General features: G+C 42.4%; 1 protein-coding gene across 1 annotated transcript in view; it reads right to left on the bottom strand.

The window, feature by feature from the left end:
- COL1A2 (collagen type I alpha 2 chain) overlaps positions 1-17,556 on the bottom strand; it is a 38,486-nt gene extending 20,930 nt beyond the window's left edge. The window contains exons 1-21 of the mRNA XM_064410406.1: positions 17,312-17,556; positions 15,138-15,148; positions 14,505-14,522; positions 13,788-13,823; positions 12,084-12,167; positions 10,743-10,799; positions 8,587-8,631; positions 8,437-8,490; positions 8,068-8,121; positions 7,656-7,709; positions 7,089-7,142; positions 6,764-6,817; positions 5,016-5,060; positions 4,759-4,812; positions 4,608-4,652; positions 2,521-2,574; positions 1,278-1,376; positions 1,151-1,195; positions 944-1,042; positions 305-358; positions 100-207 (exon numbers count right to left, since the gene is read on the bottom strand). Coding sequence (XP_064266476.1) covers positions 100-207; positions 305-358; positions 944-1,042; positions 1,151-1,195; positions 1,278-1,376; positions 2,521-2,574; positions 4,608-4,652; positions 4,759-4,812; positions 5,016-5,060; positions 6,764-6,817; positions 7,089-7,142; positions 7,656-7,709; positions 8,068-8,121; positions 8,437-8,490; positions 8,587-8,631; positions 10,743-10,799; positions 12,084-12,167; positions 13,788-13,823; positions 14,505-14,522; positions 15,138-15,148; positions 17,312-17,381 — 1,194 coding nt within the window. The 5' untranslated portion in view covers positions 17,382-17,556. The remainder of the gene's footprint in view (positions 1-99; positions 208-304; positions 359-943; positions 1,043-1,150; positions 1,196-1,277; positions 1,377-2,520; positions 2,575-4,607; positions 4,653-4,758; positions 4,813-5,015; positions 5,061-6,763; positions 6,818-7,088; positions 7,143-7,655; positions 7,710-8,067; positions 8,122-8,436; positions 8,491-8,586; positions 8,632-10,742; positions 10,800-12,083; positions 12,168-13,787; positions 13,824-14,504; positions 14,523-15,137; positions 15,149-17,311) is intronic.
- Between the last annotated feature and the right edge of the window lie 1,734 nt (positions 17,557-19,290).

Here is a 19,290-nt window from a genome sequence, read left to right as displayed (position 1 = left end):
ATTTAATTACTCATAATTATTTAATTTGCCTGTGGGACTCTAGACTGATTTCCACTTTCCTTTTTACTTCTAAGTCTGGAACATGAAAAGAAAACCTACTCTCAGACCAGCAGGGCCTGGGGGACCAGCAGAGCCAGGTTCACCAGGGCTGCCTCTCTTGCCTTCCTCACCACTAGGGCCAGGAGGGCCAGCAGGTCCAGCAGCACCCTATGTTGAACAAACAGAAAAATAACATATCAGACACCGTGTTGCAGATATTATCAGGTTTTTGATTGAAAAAGCCTTCACATTTTGCCATACTTACAGGCTCACCCTTCATACCACTTTCTCCCTTGGCACCAGCGGGGCCTGGTTCACCCTAGAGTCCGAAACAAAAAGAGATGACAAAATTACGCATCATTCCAAAAAATCCCTCTTCTATCTGGAGAGTTTACTCATGAATAAAAAAAATTATTTTATCACCTAATGGCATGCCTCCCTCTATTGTGAAAATGGCTAGTGAGCACGACTGTATTTTTGACTTAAAAGGCACAAAACCAAACATGTTAAAGGTGCTTAGAAATGGCAGTATTGAATAACAACACATTTAGGGCTGGTTCCTCTACTGAGGATACCCACTGAGGTCCTAGTTGTGACATTGCTGCCACATCCCTCTCAGTGCTATCAACATGGACAGAGCTTCACAGTCACATAATATTCTGCACTGGAAGGGACTCACAAGGATCACTGAATCCAACTATTCCTTGCACTCACAGGGAGTGCAAAGTGAACCTATTCAGTCTCAGCATCTAAAGCAAGTAATGACACACAGAAATTGTTCTACGATGCCCTAGCACAGTGCATCAAGATGTCTGCACTATAACAAAAACATGTCCAGAGATCTTTTACAACTGTGGACACTGTGTCTGGTTTTCAAATACATGCAATACAAGAGGTAACTTACAACAAGTCCTCTAGCACCACTAGGACCAGCAGGGCCAGGAGGACCAAGAATACCACGGGGACCAGGCAGACCAGGAGCACCAGCAACACCAGGAAGACCCTGTCCAACAGAAGGGAAAAAAGGTAGTGTGAACCCTTTGTCTCTTCTGCTGCATTAATTGAATTGGGTTTTTTTAGAGGAAGCACGTGTGAGTGTAGTTGTACTTACAGCTGCACCTTTAGCCCCTGGAAGACCATTAGCACCGGGGTTGCCCTGTTAAGAAAGGTAACAATACTGGTTAATTAAAAGTCAAAAGTGAACACATCTCATAGATAAAGCCTGGCAAGTTACTCACTGGAGGGCCAACAGGACCACTAGAACCAGGAAGTCCAATCTCTCCTCTTGGGCCAGCAGGACCACTAGGACCAACATTACCAGCAGGTCCGATTTCACCCTGTTGGAGAGAAGGACAGAGCCCTCTATCAGTGTACACAATCTTATGGCAAGAGTGAAGCAATCCTGTATCAGCCTGGCATGAAGATAATCATATTTGTGTATTCCCATTTCAGAGGCCAGGAAACCAAGCAGCTGAGAGCTTTTAATGGATTTTAAAGGCACTCAGGTTGGGATGTCTATTTAGGCTCCATCTAAGGTAGTGGCTAAGACAGGAAAAGCAGATGTTTACCCATAAGGCTGACCAAAAAAAATCAGAACTAGAATTCCAGTTTCATTTGCATCTATGTGCCTCCAGAACTGGCCTGAGGTGCCACAGTACATGAGACCTAATTGGCCATTATCTTGCACTTTAGGATGCCATTTGCATAGATGCAAAATGCAAAATTATGCCTGATCAGAGTGCATATGATAGTGTTCACAATGGAGTAAATGACAAAAAAAAAAAAAGGTTCTTGCTTTTATTTTCAGAAGGTTGTGTTCTGCAAGTTTACTACAAGAACCTGAATATAATGACATGGATTTTATGACAAATGGTCAGATGGTCAGCAAGATTTGTAAATGAAATATATGCAATACTCTTTCCTCAAATGCTCTGTCCTTCCTTGGTCACTCAAAATATTGAGGATCTTACCCAGGTAAAAAATGCTAAGATTTGAGAAATAAAGTGAATAATTTAAATTATAGTCTGCAAGAGCAAAATCGTACTGCCCAAAACCAGAAAAATTTAAAGCAAATTCTGCATTGTAATTTCAGGGACTTAGATTAGAAGTAGCCCAATATTCAAATGCAGCTTCTTCATCCTCCACTATTTCTGTAAAGTGATGTTAACTGCTGCCTTACTTATTTATCATGATTCATGTCACCCTTGTAAAGTGCCCCACATAGGAAGCAGCAAAAGGTTTATGTGTCTTCCTGAACCTGCTCAGCTTCAATCTTCAGCTGTGAAGTAAGTGCTGACTTTTAAATTAGCTTTCATATCTGATGTTCTCTAAATACAGACCAGGATGAGGATGAATCCCTAGAGTAACTAATAAGAAAGCACTCTTAGTTCATAGAGGATGGGGTTTTTTGCTGCCTAGAAACTCTGGTTAGTACATTTCATCTTCACTATCAAATGTACCAGTAGAAGCAGATGTTCATACCTTAGCACCAGGAGCACCTGGGAAGCCTGGAGGACCAGCAGCACCAATAGGGCCCTGGGAAGTGAAAGGGAAACAGTTGTGTAAAGGTATTCAGTGACAACAGAAACATCTTGCTTGTTGAAGTAACCAGGTTACAAAAATGCACATTTACTTGTTCCACACATTACCCCCTCAGCATGCTAGCTGCCTTTTGCAGTTCCAGACTGACAGATTTGGTTCACTACAGTTAAGAGGCAGGTGAATGTGTAAACAACATTTGCAGTGCAAATTAAGCAAGAATTGGTAAAACCTTGCCTTGAGGCCAAACACCTGAGAAAGAACAAACAGAGGATGAGCAGAGGCAGGTATCTGCAAGGCAAGGTGACTGATTCTACTATGTTTACCTGTTGCTGTGAGATTTGTAATTACATTGGGACCAAGTTCCAATGCACCAGACATTACAAGGGAAGATACACTGATGGATTCATAGCCTTAATTTTTAATGCACACAAATTAAAAAAGGGATAGTTTTTCTTCAATTATTAATTAAAAATCCAACTCATTAATTCATAATATATTTTTTTGTGAGCTAACATCTTTTAATTAGAAATATTTATAATAAAACTGCCTTACAAATCCAGGGTAATAAAACATGTCAGGTGGTATGACAAAGAGGAACTGCCTTCAGATAGTCTATAACTTACTCTGTTATAAAGGGGGTACCTGGAATTGTCACTAGTTTTGCATAAGCAAAAAAAAAGAAACCAAATGCCCTTTAGGATATGTGTGAAAGCATAAACTTCCAGAATTTTCATTGCAATGGCTTTTTTATATTTTAAATTTCAAGTGGAAAGAAGGATGAAACATTATTTCTTTTTTAGTTTTAAAAAATGAGTGTTAGTAACCACTTTGTAGAATACTTAAGGTATCTTAACCTAAGTATGTGAAAAATAACTTCAGCCTGGGACATATTCAACACTGTGCCCATTGTGAACAACAATCTATGCAATGGGCAGCTTCATGACATTTTTCCTATAGCAACTCAACTGCCTTAATTCAAGATGTTTTCAGCTAAAATGTTTTGGTTCTACTACATCAGATCCTAGCTGTAAGATTTTTATTTGCCTGCAATTTAACTACCCAATCACATATTTTTAAAATACTCCACGTGGGAGAACATAAGAGAAACACCCATGCTCACATTCTATTCTGTTAAAGCACAACAGGTGTTTGAAGTGACAAGGGGTATTAAAATCAACTTTGGCAAAACAAAACCAAGTACAGCTAAAGTACAGCTTTATCATAGTGTTAATTTTTGAAGGTAGGAAGAAAAAGAAACCTATTAACTGTTATTACTATTGTTCTGCTGTATTCCAGATTTGTTTTATAGTTTCAAAACTATATCCTTGTACTCAGATGTATGTGGCTGAGATAAATGAGGTTTCTGAAGTCAGGGGTAAATTATGGCAACACTAACTCCTTTTAAACAGACAAATCTGCACTGGATTAGCTCTTACTAGAATAGATACAGTCAGATCTTCAGCTGTAGAATTTCACCTACAGGAGATTTGGGTCTTGCTGGCCTTTCACAATAGCTCACAAGTCAGGTATTAGTGGTGAATGAAATAGGTTAGTGCCTGCAGGCTCAAAGCTATATCCTGTTGTGCATATATAATTTACAGGTTGTATATAATTAGAGCCATCTGTAACATATGCATAGTATGCATCTGTTAAAAAGTAGAAAGTCTCTTTAGCTTTTGGATGAGAATTATTCTGTTAGACTGTTGGAAATGAGAATTCTGTGCACTAGGTATTTCCCAGAGAGATGTGCTGGAAAACCTTCTCGTGAAATCACCAGTGCAAACAAGAGTGTATTTGGTTTCTCTAAAATGGATATGTTTCATATAAATCCTGAGGCTCTCCTGATACTGTCTGCAAAGGGTTTGTTTCACTAATTTCTCTTTGTGATGGTCTGATAAGCAACAAAGAACAATGTTAAAAACATCAACATAATAAACTTCTTAAGAGCCCAAGAAATCCCCTAAAACAGGAAAAGAAGCACAAAGCCTAATGGAACCAGGCTGTCAAAAAGCAAGGCTTAAACTTACAGCAGGTCCAGTGGGGCCAGCACTGCCATCACTTCCACGAGCACCCTGTGAGGAAAGAACATGATAAATAGTTTAAAAAGAGAACTGAATATCAGAGGGAGCCACAGTAAGTGGCTGATATATGATGACAGATAGATGGGAAGCCACTTACAGCTGGTCCAGGGGCACCTACTCTTCCTCTCTCACCAGGGAGACCACGAGCACCCTTGAAAGAAAAATTACATTAACTCATTTATATATTTTCATTGAACATAGATATATAGAGATCTTTCCCTCTGCTAAGCCATATTACTATTACATTAGAGTATCTGGGTATCTGGAGTGTCAATAATGACAAATATTGAAGAAAATGCTGGCTGAACTAAATCTATCAGATTATACTTTCCCACAGAAGCAGTGAATACTTACAGGTTGTCCTGGGGTACCATTTTCACCAGGGGCACCAGGCTCTCCCTATGAAAAAGAAAGTTTGGAGGCTTGAGTTACTTACAGGATGCTTTGGACAGATAGTCTAACACTATCAGAGAGATTTTCAGCTACTGGATCCCACATTCTGTGTCTTTTGTAGCATTTTATAACACAGCACTGTCCATGTTTCTGCATCACACTATACCATAATAGCACATCAAGTCCTGAGTGTGCAGAGACTGCAATGGTCCCTGCATGCTCTGGAACACAGCCAGATGGAATCCTTTTAGAAGGGAAGGGCCAGAGAAAGTTGTGTCACTTGCTCAGCTTTCTTCACTCCCTTTCTTTATGCTGACATTTACTCTGTAGTACACATTTAAGAGATCGGATCTGGATAGTCAACTACAAATCCAGATCAATCAGCAGCTGTTTTTTAGCTAGACCAGAAGCAGAATGATGCTTTCTCTTGCCTTAGTGTAAGTCAACAAAATCCTCTCAAATGGCGTAAAATAAGGATCTGCCTCAGGTATTTTTAACTTAAGACCAATAATAATAAGTATTTGAGCAACAGCCTTTAATACCTGGCTCCTCTTCCTTCACTATTGTATTCTCAACAGCCTTCTCAGCAGGTCTAGGCTGGTCTACAATGACAAGATTTGTCATTCAGGTAATATTCAGGATACAAGTGCTTGTATCCTGAATATACCTGAATGCACCTAGTCTTAAATGCTGCAAAGAGAGCAAGTTTTTGCCTTCATTGCTGCTTTCAGCATGGTTTTATCATGAACAACCTTGATTTAATATGCTTGTGTTTTCTAGCTAGTAACTGTTCTGTCCTTTACTTATGTGCTTATCTGCTTTGAATCTCCAATGACTGGACAGACTTGTCATGTAAACTTTTTCTGAAGGTTAACAACTTGCAGTGATAATGAATATTGTACGTTACAACTAAAAACCCTATAACCAAGTAGTGCTAAGCTCTTAGAAACAAGCAAGATGGAGAATTATTATCTGAGTTTTTAATTTTTTTATTTGAAGTCTGTGAATATAAATCCCCTGTGAATAAGTCAGGATTTCCTATAACCCAATGATGCAACAGTGAATTTTTCAAGAACACTGATATTAGGCACTGAGGTAGAATGGGAGAAGAAAAAACTAAAAGATAAAGAGTTTATCATAGATATTCCTAGACTATATTTCAGAATATATTATTAAGGGGTTTTTAAAGGCTAGTGTTCAAATGCGCTCTAATGTGAAGACAATAAAAGAAAAAAGATTGTGAGGATCAAATAGCCTTAACTCAGAAAAGCACCGTATGTATACAAATTTTTAGCAGGAAGCATTACACTGATCTCACACAATAGAGTTCTGTAGGAAAATGAGATGATTTCATTTTAGCATGCTTTAAAAAACCTACCCAAATGTAGAATACAATCCAGAGAAGAGCAGAGATAGCAAAATAGTCTGAAGTGCTGCTGAATCACTTCATTAAGAGCCCAATTCTACAGCCTTTATTCACTGAAAGCAATAATTTGCTTACAACATGATTGCGGGCTTGGGACTAAGGTCCCAGGAATGTTTTCTTATGACAAGGTCCATGTATTTGTTCTACATGGATCCACTGACTTCTAGATTACTGCAGCTGGGCAATGTTTAATGGCAACACGGATGACTGATTGGATGGGGATTCACATGTCTTTTGCTAGGAAGAGCTACAAATGTATCCTACATTTTTAGATTGTCCTTACCTTGGTTCCAGGAGTACCAGGCTGTCCCTTTTGACCATCCAGACCATTGTGTCCCTATATTGAGTAGAAAAATAAATATTGATACATATTCTCTCTCAAATGGCTTTATGCAAATTCTTAGTGTTATAACATAAAACTTTCCTCCCACATAAAACTATTCCTTAATATAATCTTCTGATTTTTCAAAAGTAATTTATATCAGGCAATATTAAAAACTTTGAAGAGGTTCATAAACTCTTCATTTGCAGAGGATTTCCAGGGATTTTCAGTATGCTGCAGTGATGTTAAATATGAAATATTCAGGGAAAAGTATATATGTACTCACCCTAATTCCCTTAAAGCCAGGCAGACCAGGAGTTCCAGGGAAACCACGAGCACCCTAAAAACACACAGTGCATGAATGATTGTATCTCATATTATAGACTGCAGTTAAAATGAAAGATGATGAATAAGTCTTCCAATAAAACTAACAAGTACATTATCATTCAAGTAAGAAACAGAACCCAGATCCTAACTTCTCAGGACCAGACATTTCAAGACTAACAGTAATCAACCTGATTTTTCCAGTTCTGAATCTCAGAAATTGCATGCATTACCATGTGACAGCACAGCTTTTTTAACTTTCTATGCCAAGGTGCCAGGTTATCTGTGTAATTCCACACTTCTGTTACTGTTATGCCACTTCTGTTACTCATTACTAGCTTCAGTGGGAACGACGTAGGGAAACAAAATAAAAACACAACTATATGATATCCCAGCAGGTGAGGGCTGAAATTGTATTAATCCATATAAGGAATATCACTAGACTGTTAATGTGGTGAAATTCAGAAAGGTTGTTAGGTTTCATTGATTGATGAACTGGTTTTATTGTACCCAGAAGATCACTACACACCTGAGGTCCAGCAACACCCCTCTCACCAGGTCTTCCAGGTTTGCCAGGGTGACCCTACAAAATGCAATAAAGATGCACTAAGAAGGAAAGCATTTATAAAACAGCAACACAAACCACTAATAGAAAAGAAAGTACATTGGCAAGCCTTCTCTTTTTCCATAAATACAGGGAGATTCTCAACTTTTAAGTTTTCTTCTCCCTGTATCCAGGCAGTTAAATAATGTATTTGGAGTGGTTTGGAAGTTTTCCAATTTTCTGTACATTTCCAGCATCTCTTGTAATTATTTCAGGGCTTTATTTTTTTAACAACGTATAAAATGTGGCCAATGGAATACTTAGCTTAACAATAATCTGGTTGTTAGAGTTAAATCACCACCTTGAAAGAGATGAGTAACATTTAATAACCACTTACGTCTTCACCAGCCTTTCCTGGAGGACCAGGGGGACCACGAGGACCCTGGGGACCCTGTCAAAAGTAGATTGAGAATTACTTGAAGCTTAAGTCTTCATACACATCTACATCTACATCTACATCTACATCTACACTGTTTTCTTACTCGAGTTGGGGCATAATTGGAGCCTAATTGAATTTTCACTTTATGACTCCAAGTGGAGAGAGCCTGAATCTGAGTTCAGCTCTGTTTCTGTAACAGGATCAAGCAGGAGTATCCAAAAATTCTGAGAAGTGCATATGGGTAGGAGGAATGGGCCTAAGCATTGCAAGCCTACTTTGGTATGCTATTCCTAATGCTAGCAGTGTCTGTGTGTGATCTGTACTTACTGTTTGACCAGGTTCACCAGGCTCACCAGGAAGACCTTGGAAACCAGGAGGACCCTAGAAAATGAGGGAGATATTATTGGTTTCCAAACAAGATAATTTGTAATTTTGCAGGTATGTCAATGTCATTAGGAGAGAGAAGACTGTACTCACAGGGGGTCCAGATGCTCCAGGTGGGCCTCTGGGTCCCATTAAACCCTAGGGAAGAAAAATCACAAGATCTTTTTAAAAACATCACAATTATATAAACTCATTTATGAAACCAACTCCCAGCATTCCTAAAACATAGTTAGCATCACAGTTTCCAATGTGCAATGTTCAAGTGAAATTAGAGGAAGTTAAGAGGTCGGCATGAATTTGCACAGGCAGTCCAAGTGCAAACATCTAATGGTAACACACCAGCACAGAATCCAGTGGGATGATTAGAAATGTACCATTATGGCTGTGAACTTCATGATTCATCTTCTTAATCTATTCTGGCTTGTTAGAAAGTGAACTGGTTCATTCTGTTTTGAATTCTTCCCTCTACCCTTCCTGTGCAGAAACGTTTAAAGATAAGGGTCATAACACATCATGAAAGGCTCTTATACATATTGTGTATACATCTATTTCCAATAATTATCTACTTCTATTTAAATATGTTATTGTTTTCTGATATTTATTAAATTCTCTTCATATTCACTTGCAAAATAAGTCACTAATACACTTTCCTTGACATTATTTAGAATTTATATGCATTTTGAAAATATGGGATGAGAAAAATCACTTCTAAAAAGGCAATTTCCATAGATTGGTGCACTCTCTTAAAAGTTATCTTAAGGTTTACTAAGCAAGCAAACAATTTCAAACTGAAATTTTAACTTACACTTCTATAGTCCAAACAAATGATTTAGGAGACATTTCAACAGATATAATTATGCTTTAAATTGGTTTTAAACCTTTCTCTGAAAGTATTTTAGATTTTCTCATTACAACATTAAAATCATATGCCAACTTCTCAGTGGTTATGTAGCTTTTCCATAAAACTGAAAACCTTTTATTAAGAGGAATAAATGCACATTAATTACAGGCATTTACTCATGGAAGCTAAAGCACTGTTGTGGATATGATAATATGCAGTAATTCTAGGAAAAATAATGGTTTCTAGACAGTCTGAATCATATGTGCTGCATGAACCCTGTGAATTTCCTCTCAAATTCTATTCTATAACTAATTTTCCCTTCCTGAATTTTACATATTATTTATGAAATAAATATGTCAAACTTAAACATTCCTCACAATAGGTAGATTCTACTGCTGTTTCTGTCAAATGAACCTAACTGAGTAAAAAAATTGGAATACAGAACTGATATTTGCCTCAGACAAATCCTCATCTATGTTTTCTGATTAATCATCAGACACTGAGGGCAGAATTTCATTAAAGGTACTCCTATTTTCTATATTTCTTAACTAAATGGATGCCAAAGTGTTTTCCAAAATCCATTTAATATTAGAGTGTTTTTGGAAGTGGAAGCAAGCGCTTGACCCAGAGTAATCCTGGTCATCCTTCATCCTGCTGCTCACCCATCAGATGCACTGTCTGTGACATCAGCGTGTGTGGTGAATTTTACTCATATTCTACTAACTTTGTATACAGAAAATATTTGCTAACATAAGGAAGGGTTAGAAGTTCATATGGAGTGGCAATAGACCCCTTAAACTCCATTTGTATATAGTATACTGTGAGCTATAGAGTCCTCCTCAGAACAGCCTGACAGTACCGAGTACTAACATTCCGATGTTGAGAAACAAGTGTGGTGCCCAATTTCCTAAAAAAAATGTGCAATCCAAGGGTGTCAAAAGAGTTTACAGCCATGGAGGAAAAATCATTACCAACTGGAGCCAAGATGCTGAGTTACTTTTTAGCCTGTGTCTGCTGTAGAGGGCAGCTTTACAGTTAATCTCATTTCTAAAACACAATCTTCTGTCTCAATATGGGTAAAGTAGTATCACAAAGTACACGTGTTATCTAACATCAGATTACGAGATTCATTGACTCATAACAGTGTGGTCAATAAACAGAATAAAAGAACAAGACCCAGCAGTGCTATATTCAAAAAAATGTACAGATTCAAGACCGTATTTCAAGCCCTCAGACTATTTAAAACACTTATCATCATCCTGTATTAAAGGATCAGTTTCCAGTCTGAGTCAATATACGATCAAACCACAAATTTTAACACTATGTTTTTCATTAATGCAGCTGAATTAAAGGAAAATCCTAAACACGTTATTCATGTGAGTTATCAAGTGCTATGTGATATACCTACCATAGGTCCTGGGCCGAAATCTGCTGCTTTAGATGGATCATATTGAGCAGCGAAGTTCTGTAGATAATAAAAAGATTGAAATCAAAATACTAAAAACTTTACTTTAAAAACTATTTATAATCAACATTCTGTATCTGAATATCATCTGATTTGTTATACTTGCTGTGAGGTTTGTTAAAGCAGCATACATGTAACTCAGTAAATACAGCCCTATTATAAATATATTTCTATTCACTTGTTTCCAAAAAGACTTGATTTTACTGGAAAGGCCCTTTCAAACCTGAATATCTCTGCATAAGTGATAGAGAAACATTCAATAGTGTGAACTGAAAATTAGGAATATAAATTCAGTGCTCATTTAAACTGAAAACTTTCTTGAAACTCTCAAATTATTCTGCCTAATTTCCAATGAAGGAAGTTAAGCAAAGCAGTGAAAAAATATGCATAAGTAAAATTAATGTACCAGCCCTGAGTAGCTATTGCATGAGGTGGGCCCTTCAGTTTCAGAAATATCTGAGGAGCATGCAGCCTCAGAAACACTGCAATGGATTTTTGATATTTTATCAAAATAGAAAAAGATTCTCCACAACACAATCAAACCCCCTTTTCTTGCTTGTTTCATTGACGTATTGACATAAAAAAATGAAAGCAGTTTGATATTTGCAACTAGCAAAATAAAGTATTGAAGTAAAAAAGAGTATTCTTCCATGTAAAAGGACTTACTAAACTTGATCAGTACAATACCATCTGTCTTCATGCTCCCTATGTAGCTAATGTCAAGCAAAGAGTTAAATTCAGCATTCTGCAGAGTACATGATGGACACAGGTGCACAAAGTGTGTACACACAGCCCATTTACAGTTCTGCAGTATGAATACAGATAAAAAGAAAAAATTCTAAAGGGCAATACTCTTAAAATTCTATAGCTCTTTTAATTGATTTTTAGCTTAAGGAGTTGTCTTCTTTGCTTATTCCAATACAGTTGCTGTCTCTTGAATCCAACCACAAAGGTTTCTTTTCCCCATCTACTTAACAGCACTGGTTTCATTTAATTGATGCCTAACCCATACACATTATTGCTGTGTAAGTTTAATGCTAAATAACAGGGTTGATTTGCTCTTCTTCCTAAGCTCCTGTTGAATACAGAATCCAAATTTTCCATGGAATATATAAACCCAAGGAGGGTTTCATTGGAACTGGGCCATCAATTTCTTATGGCTCGCAAGAGAATGTTTCTTCCACTCTTCAATTCAACAACAGTGCTTTCCAGCAGATATAAATTTCGCCTTGGTTACAAAGCACAGCTTATGAGTTCTGGTAATAGAAAGTTTGGATGTCTTACTCCGCCAAGACCTGGAGGACCAGGGGGCCCTGGAGGACCTGGTAGACCATCTTCACCATCCCTGCCTGGTGGACCTGGTGGACCCTAGAGTTAAAAAGAGAATTTTACAGTGAAAATTAGAAGTGGCTGAAGAAATCTCTGATGTGGTAAGTTCACTAACAACCAGGCACCCACAGCACACCCTACAGCAGTGCTATACATTTCAATAATTAGTTTCAATAAATGCTTAACTTGAGAAAATAGTCAGATTTTATGTTACCTTGCTACACCTTGTATCAGATATGTGCTGGAGCTTTGTATTTGGGAAGATTTACAGGGGCAATATTGGATTTTCATTACCAAAGCATAACATCCAAACTGGGAAGCTTCATCTTAAGTGACAAACTTTAGACCTACGAAGCCCAAGGGACCCATGTGGACCCACACAGCCTGACAGATGCTGTTATTGAGAGCCTCAAGTTTGACCAGTGAGCATTAGAAAAGGTCAGTCCTACTGATATGAATTAACATGGATCCAGAGTAAGTCCGACGCCAGTTTTTTAATCAGTATAGACAATTTACTGGTACAATTGCAAATCCAATTAAAGTTTAGCAGTGCTCTTCTACAGGTTTTTGATACCATCCATCTGCTACCACTGCCAGAACTTTTACAACAGGCTGAAATTACCTGTGTTCAGTCCAGCAACATTTGTCCTTACATTCTTTCATCCTCAGTACATAAAGCTGGTGAAGTTTTGGCATCATGGCAACTGATGTGAGGTATTTAATTTGTTGAGTTTTCGGACCCAGTTCAGTACTTAATGAAATCAATAATAAATAGATTTTTAAAGGGGCAAAATTAGGCTTGTTGCCTTCAGAACAAAGAAAGCATGTCCTTTCATTAAACAAATTTAGTTAGTGGCAGTCTAAAGCAAATATCAAACTGACCACACTGATACAGTCTTCCTAATAGTTTCCAATACATTTGTCAGCACACTGTGATCTCAGAAATCTTCAAGAGCTCCCACATCAGTACTATGGCATTTTCATTTTCAGATGATAGAAAAAAAATACACATAACTACACATAACCCAGATAAGTATGTGAAGTTCAGAATACCACTTTACAAAAGCAGCAATGATGCAGAGGCAAACCATAAAAGCAGATATAAATGAACATTGCAATTAAATTATTCAACTGTTCTTATTAATGGTTACATTTACGGTAGAGCTTTCAGCAGTATAACATCCTCTTTGACTAGCAGAAGGTAGATAACAAATGCCCAGCTGCCATGAAAAGGGCTTTCCCAAAAAATTGTTGGAGGCACAGATAACAAATTGTCTTCAAAACCGGCTTAGTCTGTTGAGGTTTTATGTAGAGAGCTTACCCATACACCATATTATTCAAAGATTAAATGTCAACTTTTCCCTCTGCATTTCTGTGTTATTTCCACTGTGAACAGCTGGCAAAACATTTTTCAAATCATCACTTGAATAGCTAGGCTGCCCTATGATCTCAACCATATCTGCTCAGGCACAATGACCATAATTAGGCTGAATTTGGTACATATGTAACTCGGTTTCTTTTTTAAATTAAATTGCACATGCAAGCTTCTACACGTACAATCATTTGATCTCACAGAATGCTTAAACTTAGTTTTCTCCTACTGGTCTTTCAACAACTGCTGTTCAAAGATCACAAGTAAATGTCAATCTAATTCCTTACCCTTTCTCCCTGTGGCCCTTTGTCTCCTCTAGGGCCCTGCCGGAAGAAAATAAAACTCAGTGAGTTACTGTGGAAATTTTCCAGGACAATACAGGGAAACAGACATTAAGAAAAATTAGTGTACATTAAAAAGGAAAAGAGGGCTGCACATTCAGGTCCAACAGCTATTTTCCACAGAAAGTGTACTTTTGTCCATAATAATCTACTGGAAATAGATTAGCCACCGTCACTGTTGTGTGAATTAAAAGCTCAGACTGCACAGACCACAGAAGTGCTTACAAAATTGTGGTTTGTTTCTACTGAGTAACTAGCTCTAATTTAACAGCAGTGACTTTTAGAAATAATATAGAATCAACTTAGCCTTTTAGACCTATATGGATACTGCTGCACTATTCAATCCATGTAAATCTTTACAAAGGAACTCTGTTTAAATAAGAATGATACTTTGATGCCATTTAGGTCTTGGTAGGCTTAGATCCACTCACAGGTGAAGCACCTTTGATTCAATACTTGAATTTACCCTGGTGTTAAAATGCTGCATTGATAATTTCCTCCTTTTTTCCTACCAATTCATCTCAGCACTACTGCTATTTTCAGAGAACACTGAAAATAAACAGTGTAGCCAATTTTCCTTTCATCCAATATTCAACAAAATATTAATCTGCTGAAGACTACCTGATATCTTTATTTCCAAACAAGAAAAAGAAATATGCTTACCTTGCGCCCTGCAGGTGGCTGGAAAAAAATAAGGAAGAGAATGAAAAAAAAAGTTACAATTTCTGCCAGTATTTTGAACTAAAATAATGCATAAACTTAGACTCATTTTCTTACATAATTATACTTTTTCTCAGTCCAATATATTTAAATTTAAATGATTTAAAATTACTTTGAAGGTTGGGAGGTTATATACAGCAAAGATGCATGTAAGTATATTAAAACGTTGTGTTGAAGATTGACAATCTTATAGCTATTACAGCATAAAATATTAGAATTAAAAAAAAAAAAGTCACACCTGAGCTCTTTCATAATCCTGCTGTGCAATGAAATTTAGACTGTAGAACCAGCTTTAAAGTAGAGTCTCCAACCCAAAGTGCCAGGTACAATGTCCAAAGAGCACTGCTCCGTTACTTTCTCCTCATGGTCTCTACACCTATGAAGGCAGTCTCTCAAAAAGGCCGTCCCACTTGTGAAATTGGGGTGGGTACCTTTCCAGGCAATGCCTTCAGGATCTAATCACCACTTTTCCATTACCATGTCGGGAATGAATGTTAGAAACTAATGCTGCCACACGAAGAGAAGCCTAGCCTGTTAACTGGAGTGCTATATATTAGATAAAAAATTTATACTGACCTGACTCACATCTGCAAAGAGAAGGGAAAGAAAATAAGAGATAATTAGAGCAGGGATTCAAATATTTTGCAAGTTTTAAATTTTAAACTTGTTTTCAATTCAAAGTTAATTTTGCTGCTTTTAATTTGAAATGCAATTTTTAGTTGATTTCCTTAATGCAATAAACATTTTCCTTATGTAATTTCTTCCTGCTAAGATGATTATCTTACACTGGAAAGACTCAAGGGTGAAATTGCCATGTATTTCAAATTCAAAATGGACTTGCTAATTAAATCAAAACAAGTAATATGGTTAATACAGTAAAAAGTCAGATATCAACTATAAACCTGCTCTAAATATGTTTCAACATACCTCCACTGAAAGCCCCTCCACCTATGTATTTCCACATATGTGTTCATGCAAGAGATTAATAAACCCAGGCAGACTGACACATGTGAAGATATTAAATTGTAGGAGTAATCGGAAATTTTCAGATAAATGGCCCAATCCCACTTTTTACGGGGAAAGGTTCCAGCCAAACATCCCTATTTCCCCATTTTTCTGTAAAACTGTGTAACAGGGAGCAATTTGAAGCTATTAAAGAAACACAAAATTACAAATAACCATGTCTGTATGTTATGCACTGCTAAGTGAGAGTATGCACTTTTTTCATTAGTTGGAGAAACAAATTTTCTGAATTTCTTAATTTCAAGGAATTAAAAATCTATTTTGGCTTAAACTCATCAGAGTAAAAGAGTCTCACATCACACTCGAATGCCAGCAATTAGCATTACCACTAACTAACAGGTTGTTGGATGTTTTTCCACAACGTGTCACTTTGGCAGTGCATGATCACACTAAATTCAGATGATTCGTGCAGTCCAGAGAAAGGTAACAGCGCTGAAAAGCTGCAAGCACTGGAATTCCGCGGCAGTACACACAGCCAGCCAGCGCTAACACAAAACTAAAGCCATTACTGCCCGCAGGGGACGGTGACAGCGGCGCCTTCCCAAACTCCCTGCGGGAGTGAGCGGGGTGAGCGGGTCGGGGACCCCCACAAGAGCCGCTCCCTCTCCTGTGCGAAGGTGCAGCTGCCTCCCGCCACCGGAATTGCGGGAATGTCCCCAGAATGCCCGCCCAGAACGGCCCCGCGAGGGCTACCCGGGGGACATCATCCCTGGGGGCACGATCCCGGGGGGCACCATCCCTGGGGCACGATCCCGGGGGGCATCATCCCTGGGGGCACCATCCCGGGGGGCACCATCCCGGGGGCTCCCAGCGCCAGGGGCAGACAGCGCACGGCTCCTCCCTCCTTCCTTCCCCCTGGAACGCAGCCAAACCCTGGGTCAAAGCCAGGTGGCCGGGGGCTCGGGGGGCCCTTCACAGGGCGCTGCGCTGCAGGAAGGCTCCGCTTCGCCCCCAGCCTAGTGGCGGGTGCGTTCCCTCCCATCTCGGTGTGCGGTGTGTGTGTGTGCGCTTCGCTGACTGCGGCGAGGGGACACCACATCCTCCTCCAGCCAGAGGCGGAGAGCTGCACTGCGCCCTCGGGGAGCCGCGCTGCCTTTCCGCGCTAGAGCGGAGCGCTGCTCCTTCCCCGCCGCGCTCCCCCTGCCCCTCACGGCGCTCGCTCCCCTCCCGGAGCCCCGAGCGGCCCGCAGGGGGAGCCCCGCGCGCGGAGGCCGGGCAGGGATGGAGGGAGGGAGGGAGGAATGGAGGGAGGGAGGGAGGGAGGGATGGACGGACGAGCCGCCGCTCCCCCGCTCCCTGCCTCGGAAAGCGCGCCTCAAGTCTCACAAAAGTGCAGCCTGGGTGTTTCCTCTCGCCGCAGGCACTCTCCTCCCAGCATCTGTATCTCCTCGCAGCATCTGCGCTGGAGGCGAGGCTTTGTGCTCCTCTAGGTACGAGCCCGTCTGGGGAAGACGTGGTCCCTTTTATTTTTTTTCCTTTTTTTTTTTTTTTTCCCATAGAGGGGGATCTCGTTGGCCATTTGCCATCTTTTTCTTAGGGAAAGAAAGAATCTAGAGTCTGATCTGGGACGGAGGTGGCAGTTTTTGAGCTGGTCTCTATCGTTTGGGAAGCAGCAACTCCCTGCAGACTGCCGTGCGTGGGGCGGGCGCCGGGACAAAGCACAGAGCGCAGAGCCGGACAGCCACCCCTGCCACCACCCCTGCCACAAACAAGCGGAAAGCACTTACGTTGGCCTGTTGCTAGGTATGAAGTTACTGCGAGCAGCAACCAAATCCGTGTATCCACAAAGCTGAGCATGTCTAGTTGCAAGACATGCAGACTCCTTGTGGTGCCGAGTCGGTTGGTTAGCTATCGCCTGTGGGACGCAGGCATACAGTCTCGAGGAGTAACTCCAACCTTAGCAGAAACCTGCTGCCAGGGACGCTAAATTAACCCAGCCCCGGTCCGCCCTACTTATACCGCAGGAGGGTCCCGGCGCCGCCCAGGCCATCACGTGCCCCGTGTCCCCAGCCCTCCGAGCAGCCTTGGCAGCGGCAGCGGCGGGGGGGCGGCGACGCTAAATTGGTTCCATGCTTTGAGGACGTGGACACTGAGGCTTTCGGAAGGAAAATCTGACTCGTCGTCTCTCTTTTTTTTTTTTTCCCTTCAGCCGTCCCACGCCCCTCTCGCCCCGCTTTTCTGGGAGAGCGGCCGGGAGCCTCGCCGGGCAGCCGGCTGGCAGCGCCCCGTGGGTTCAAAGCGGGAGCTGTCCAGGGCCTGCGGCGCCTCCCGCCCCGCGGGGCAGCGGCCGGGGATCCGGGAGGAGGCTGGATCCCAGCTCAGCCTCGCTCCGCAGTCCCCCTGCAACTAAAGGCAAAAGGCGACGCCCTCCCCATCCCCTCTAGCACGACCCCTGTAGCACGGTCACTCCGGTCCCGCGCCCCTGGCGTCTCCCTGAGGACAGCGGGTGCCGGGGACACCGGCAGCCCCTCCGCCCGCCCGCAGCCCCGGCGGAGCCCGTTCGCGTCCCGGCTGTTTGCTCTCCCCGGGGAAGCATCTCCGTCCGGGGCGCGGGCAGAGCCCTGCCCGTCTCCCCTCCGGGCTTCGCGGCCGCTCGGGCAGTGTGTGTGTGCGAGGGGAGCCCGACGTGCCCGCAGCCGGCGCCCCGAGCGCTCCCGGCCGGCTGAGCGGGACTCTGAGGGCGCAGGGAGGAGGATGGGCACTCCCGGCAGCTCCCCTTGGCGACGGCCACCCGCCCACCCAGCTGAGGGGAAGCTGGCGGGCCTGTTTGCCACGTCTGCTCGGCAGACGGCTTCTCCCTTCGCGGGGGAGGGGGCCGCGGTGGGCGTGCGAGGAGCTGCCCGCGCTGTGCCCCCGAGGGCCGGCCGCCCCGCCGCTCCTGTGCCCCGGGGCCGGGTCGGGGCCGCAGTCACTTGGGGTCGCGCACCGGGGCCCCCGCGGCTGCGGGGAGCTGACGTGGTGCCTGCGGCCAGGCCAAGCGGCAGCCGCGGCCAGCCCTCCTCCCCGCCCAGGGGCTCCGAGGCGGGCAGCCGCCCCCTCCCCGGCCCCCTCCGCTCGCCGAAGGGAGTCCCGGGCAGAGGTAACGGCGAAGGCAAACAGGAGCCCCGCCTCGGCGAGGGGGGGACCTCTCCGGGGCGGAGAAGGCGAGGCGGCGGCCCGTCCTCGCTCCCCTTCCCTCCCCCAGCCGCGGGTCGGATCCCGCCCCGGCGCAGCCGGGAGAGCGCGGGGGGGCCCCGGCACCGCCTCCCGAGCGCCCCGCTGCCAGCAGGGTCGTCTCGCCCTCAGCCGGTCTGGGGGAGGTGCCGGGGGTGTATCCAGCCCCTATTTATCAGCTGCCGTCGGGGGCACGTGTACGGAAAGAATGGGAAGGATGGGTCATGGGTGCGCACCTGAGCGGGGACCCCACAGGCGCCGTGTCTCAGGGCCACTGCCAGCACCGAAAGCAGCATTCCTGTGCCACGCATCCCCCCGTCCCCGGCTGGACAGCCTGCCTGGAGCTGCCTCCGCCGACAGGACAGTTCCTCGCTATCAAGAGTGCCGACGAAATGGAAAAGCCTGCTGTTTGGATAGGAAAATCCACAGCGTTAGGAAAAGCTGGTCCAACGAAGTGTGTCTGACCACAAAATGGTAGCACAACAAATGATGTGATTGAAGCATTGTAATAGAAGTATATGGCATGAGAGGTACATGAGTATTTTTTCAGGTT

This window comes from Passer domesticus, chromosome 1, assembly GCF_036417665.1.
Source record: "Passer domesticus isolate bPasDom1 chromosome 1, bPasDom1.hap1, whole genome shotgun sequence".
Classification (NCBI taxonomy): Eukaryota; Metazoa; Chordata; class Aves; order Passeriformes; family Passeridae; genus Passer; species Passer domesticus.
The sequence above is the reverse complement of the archived record's forward strand: the minus strand, read 5'-3'. Positions and strand labels throughout refer to the sequence as shown.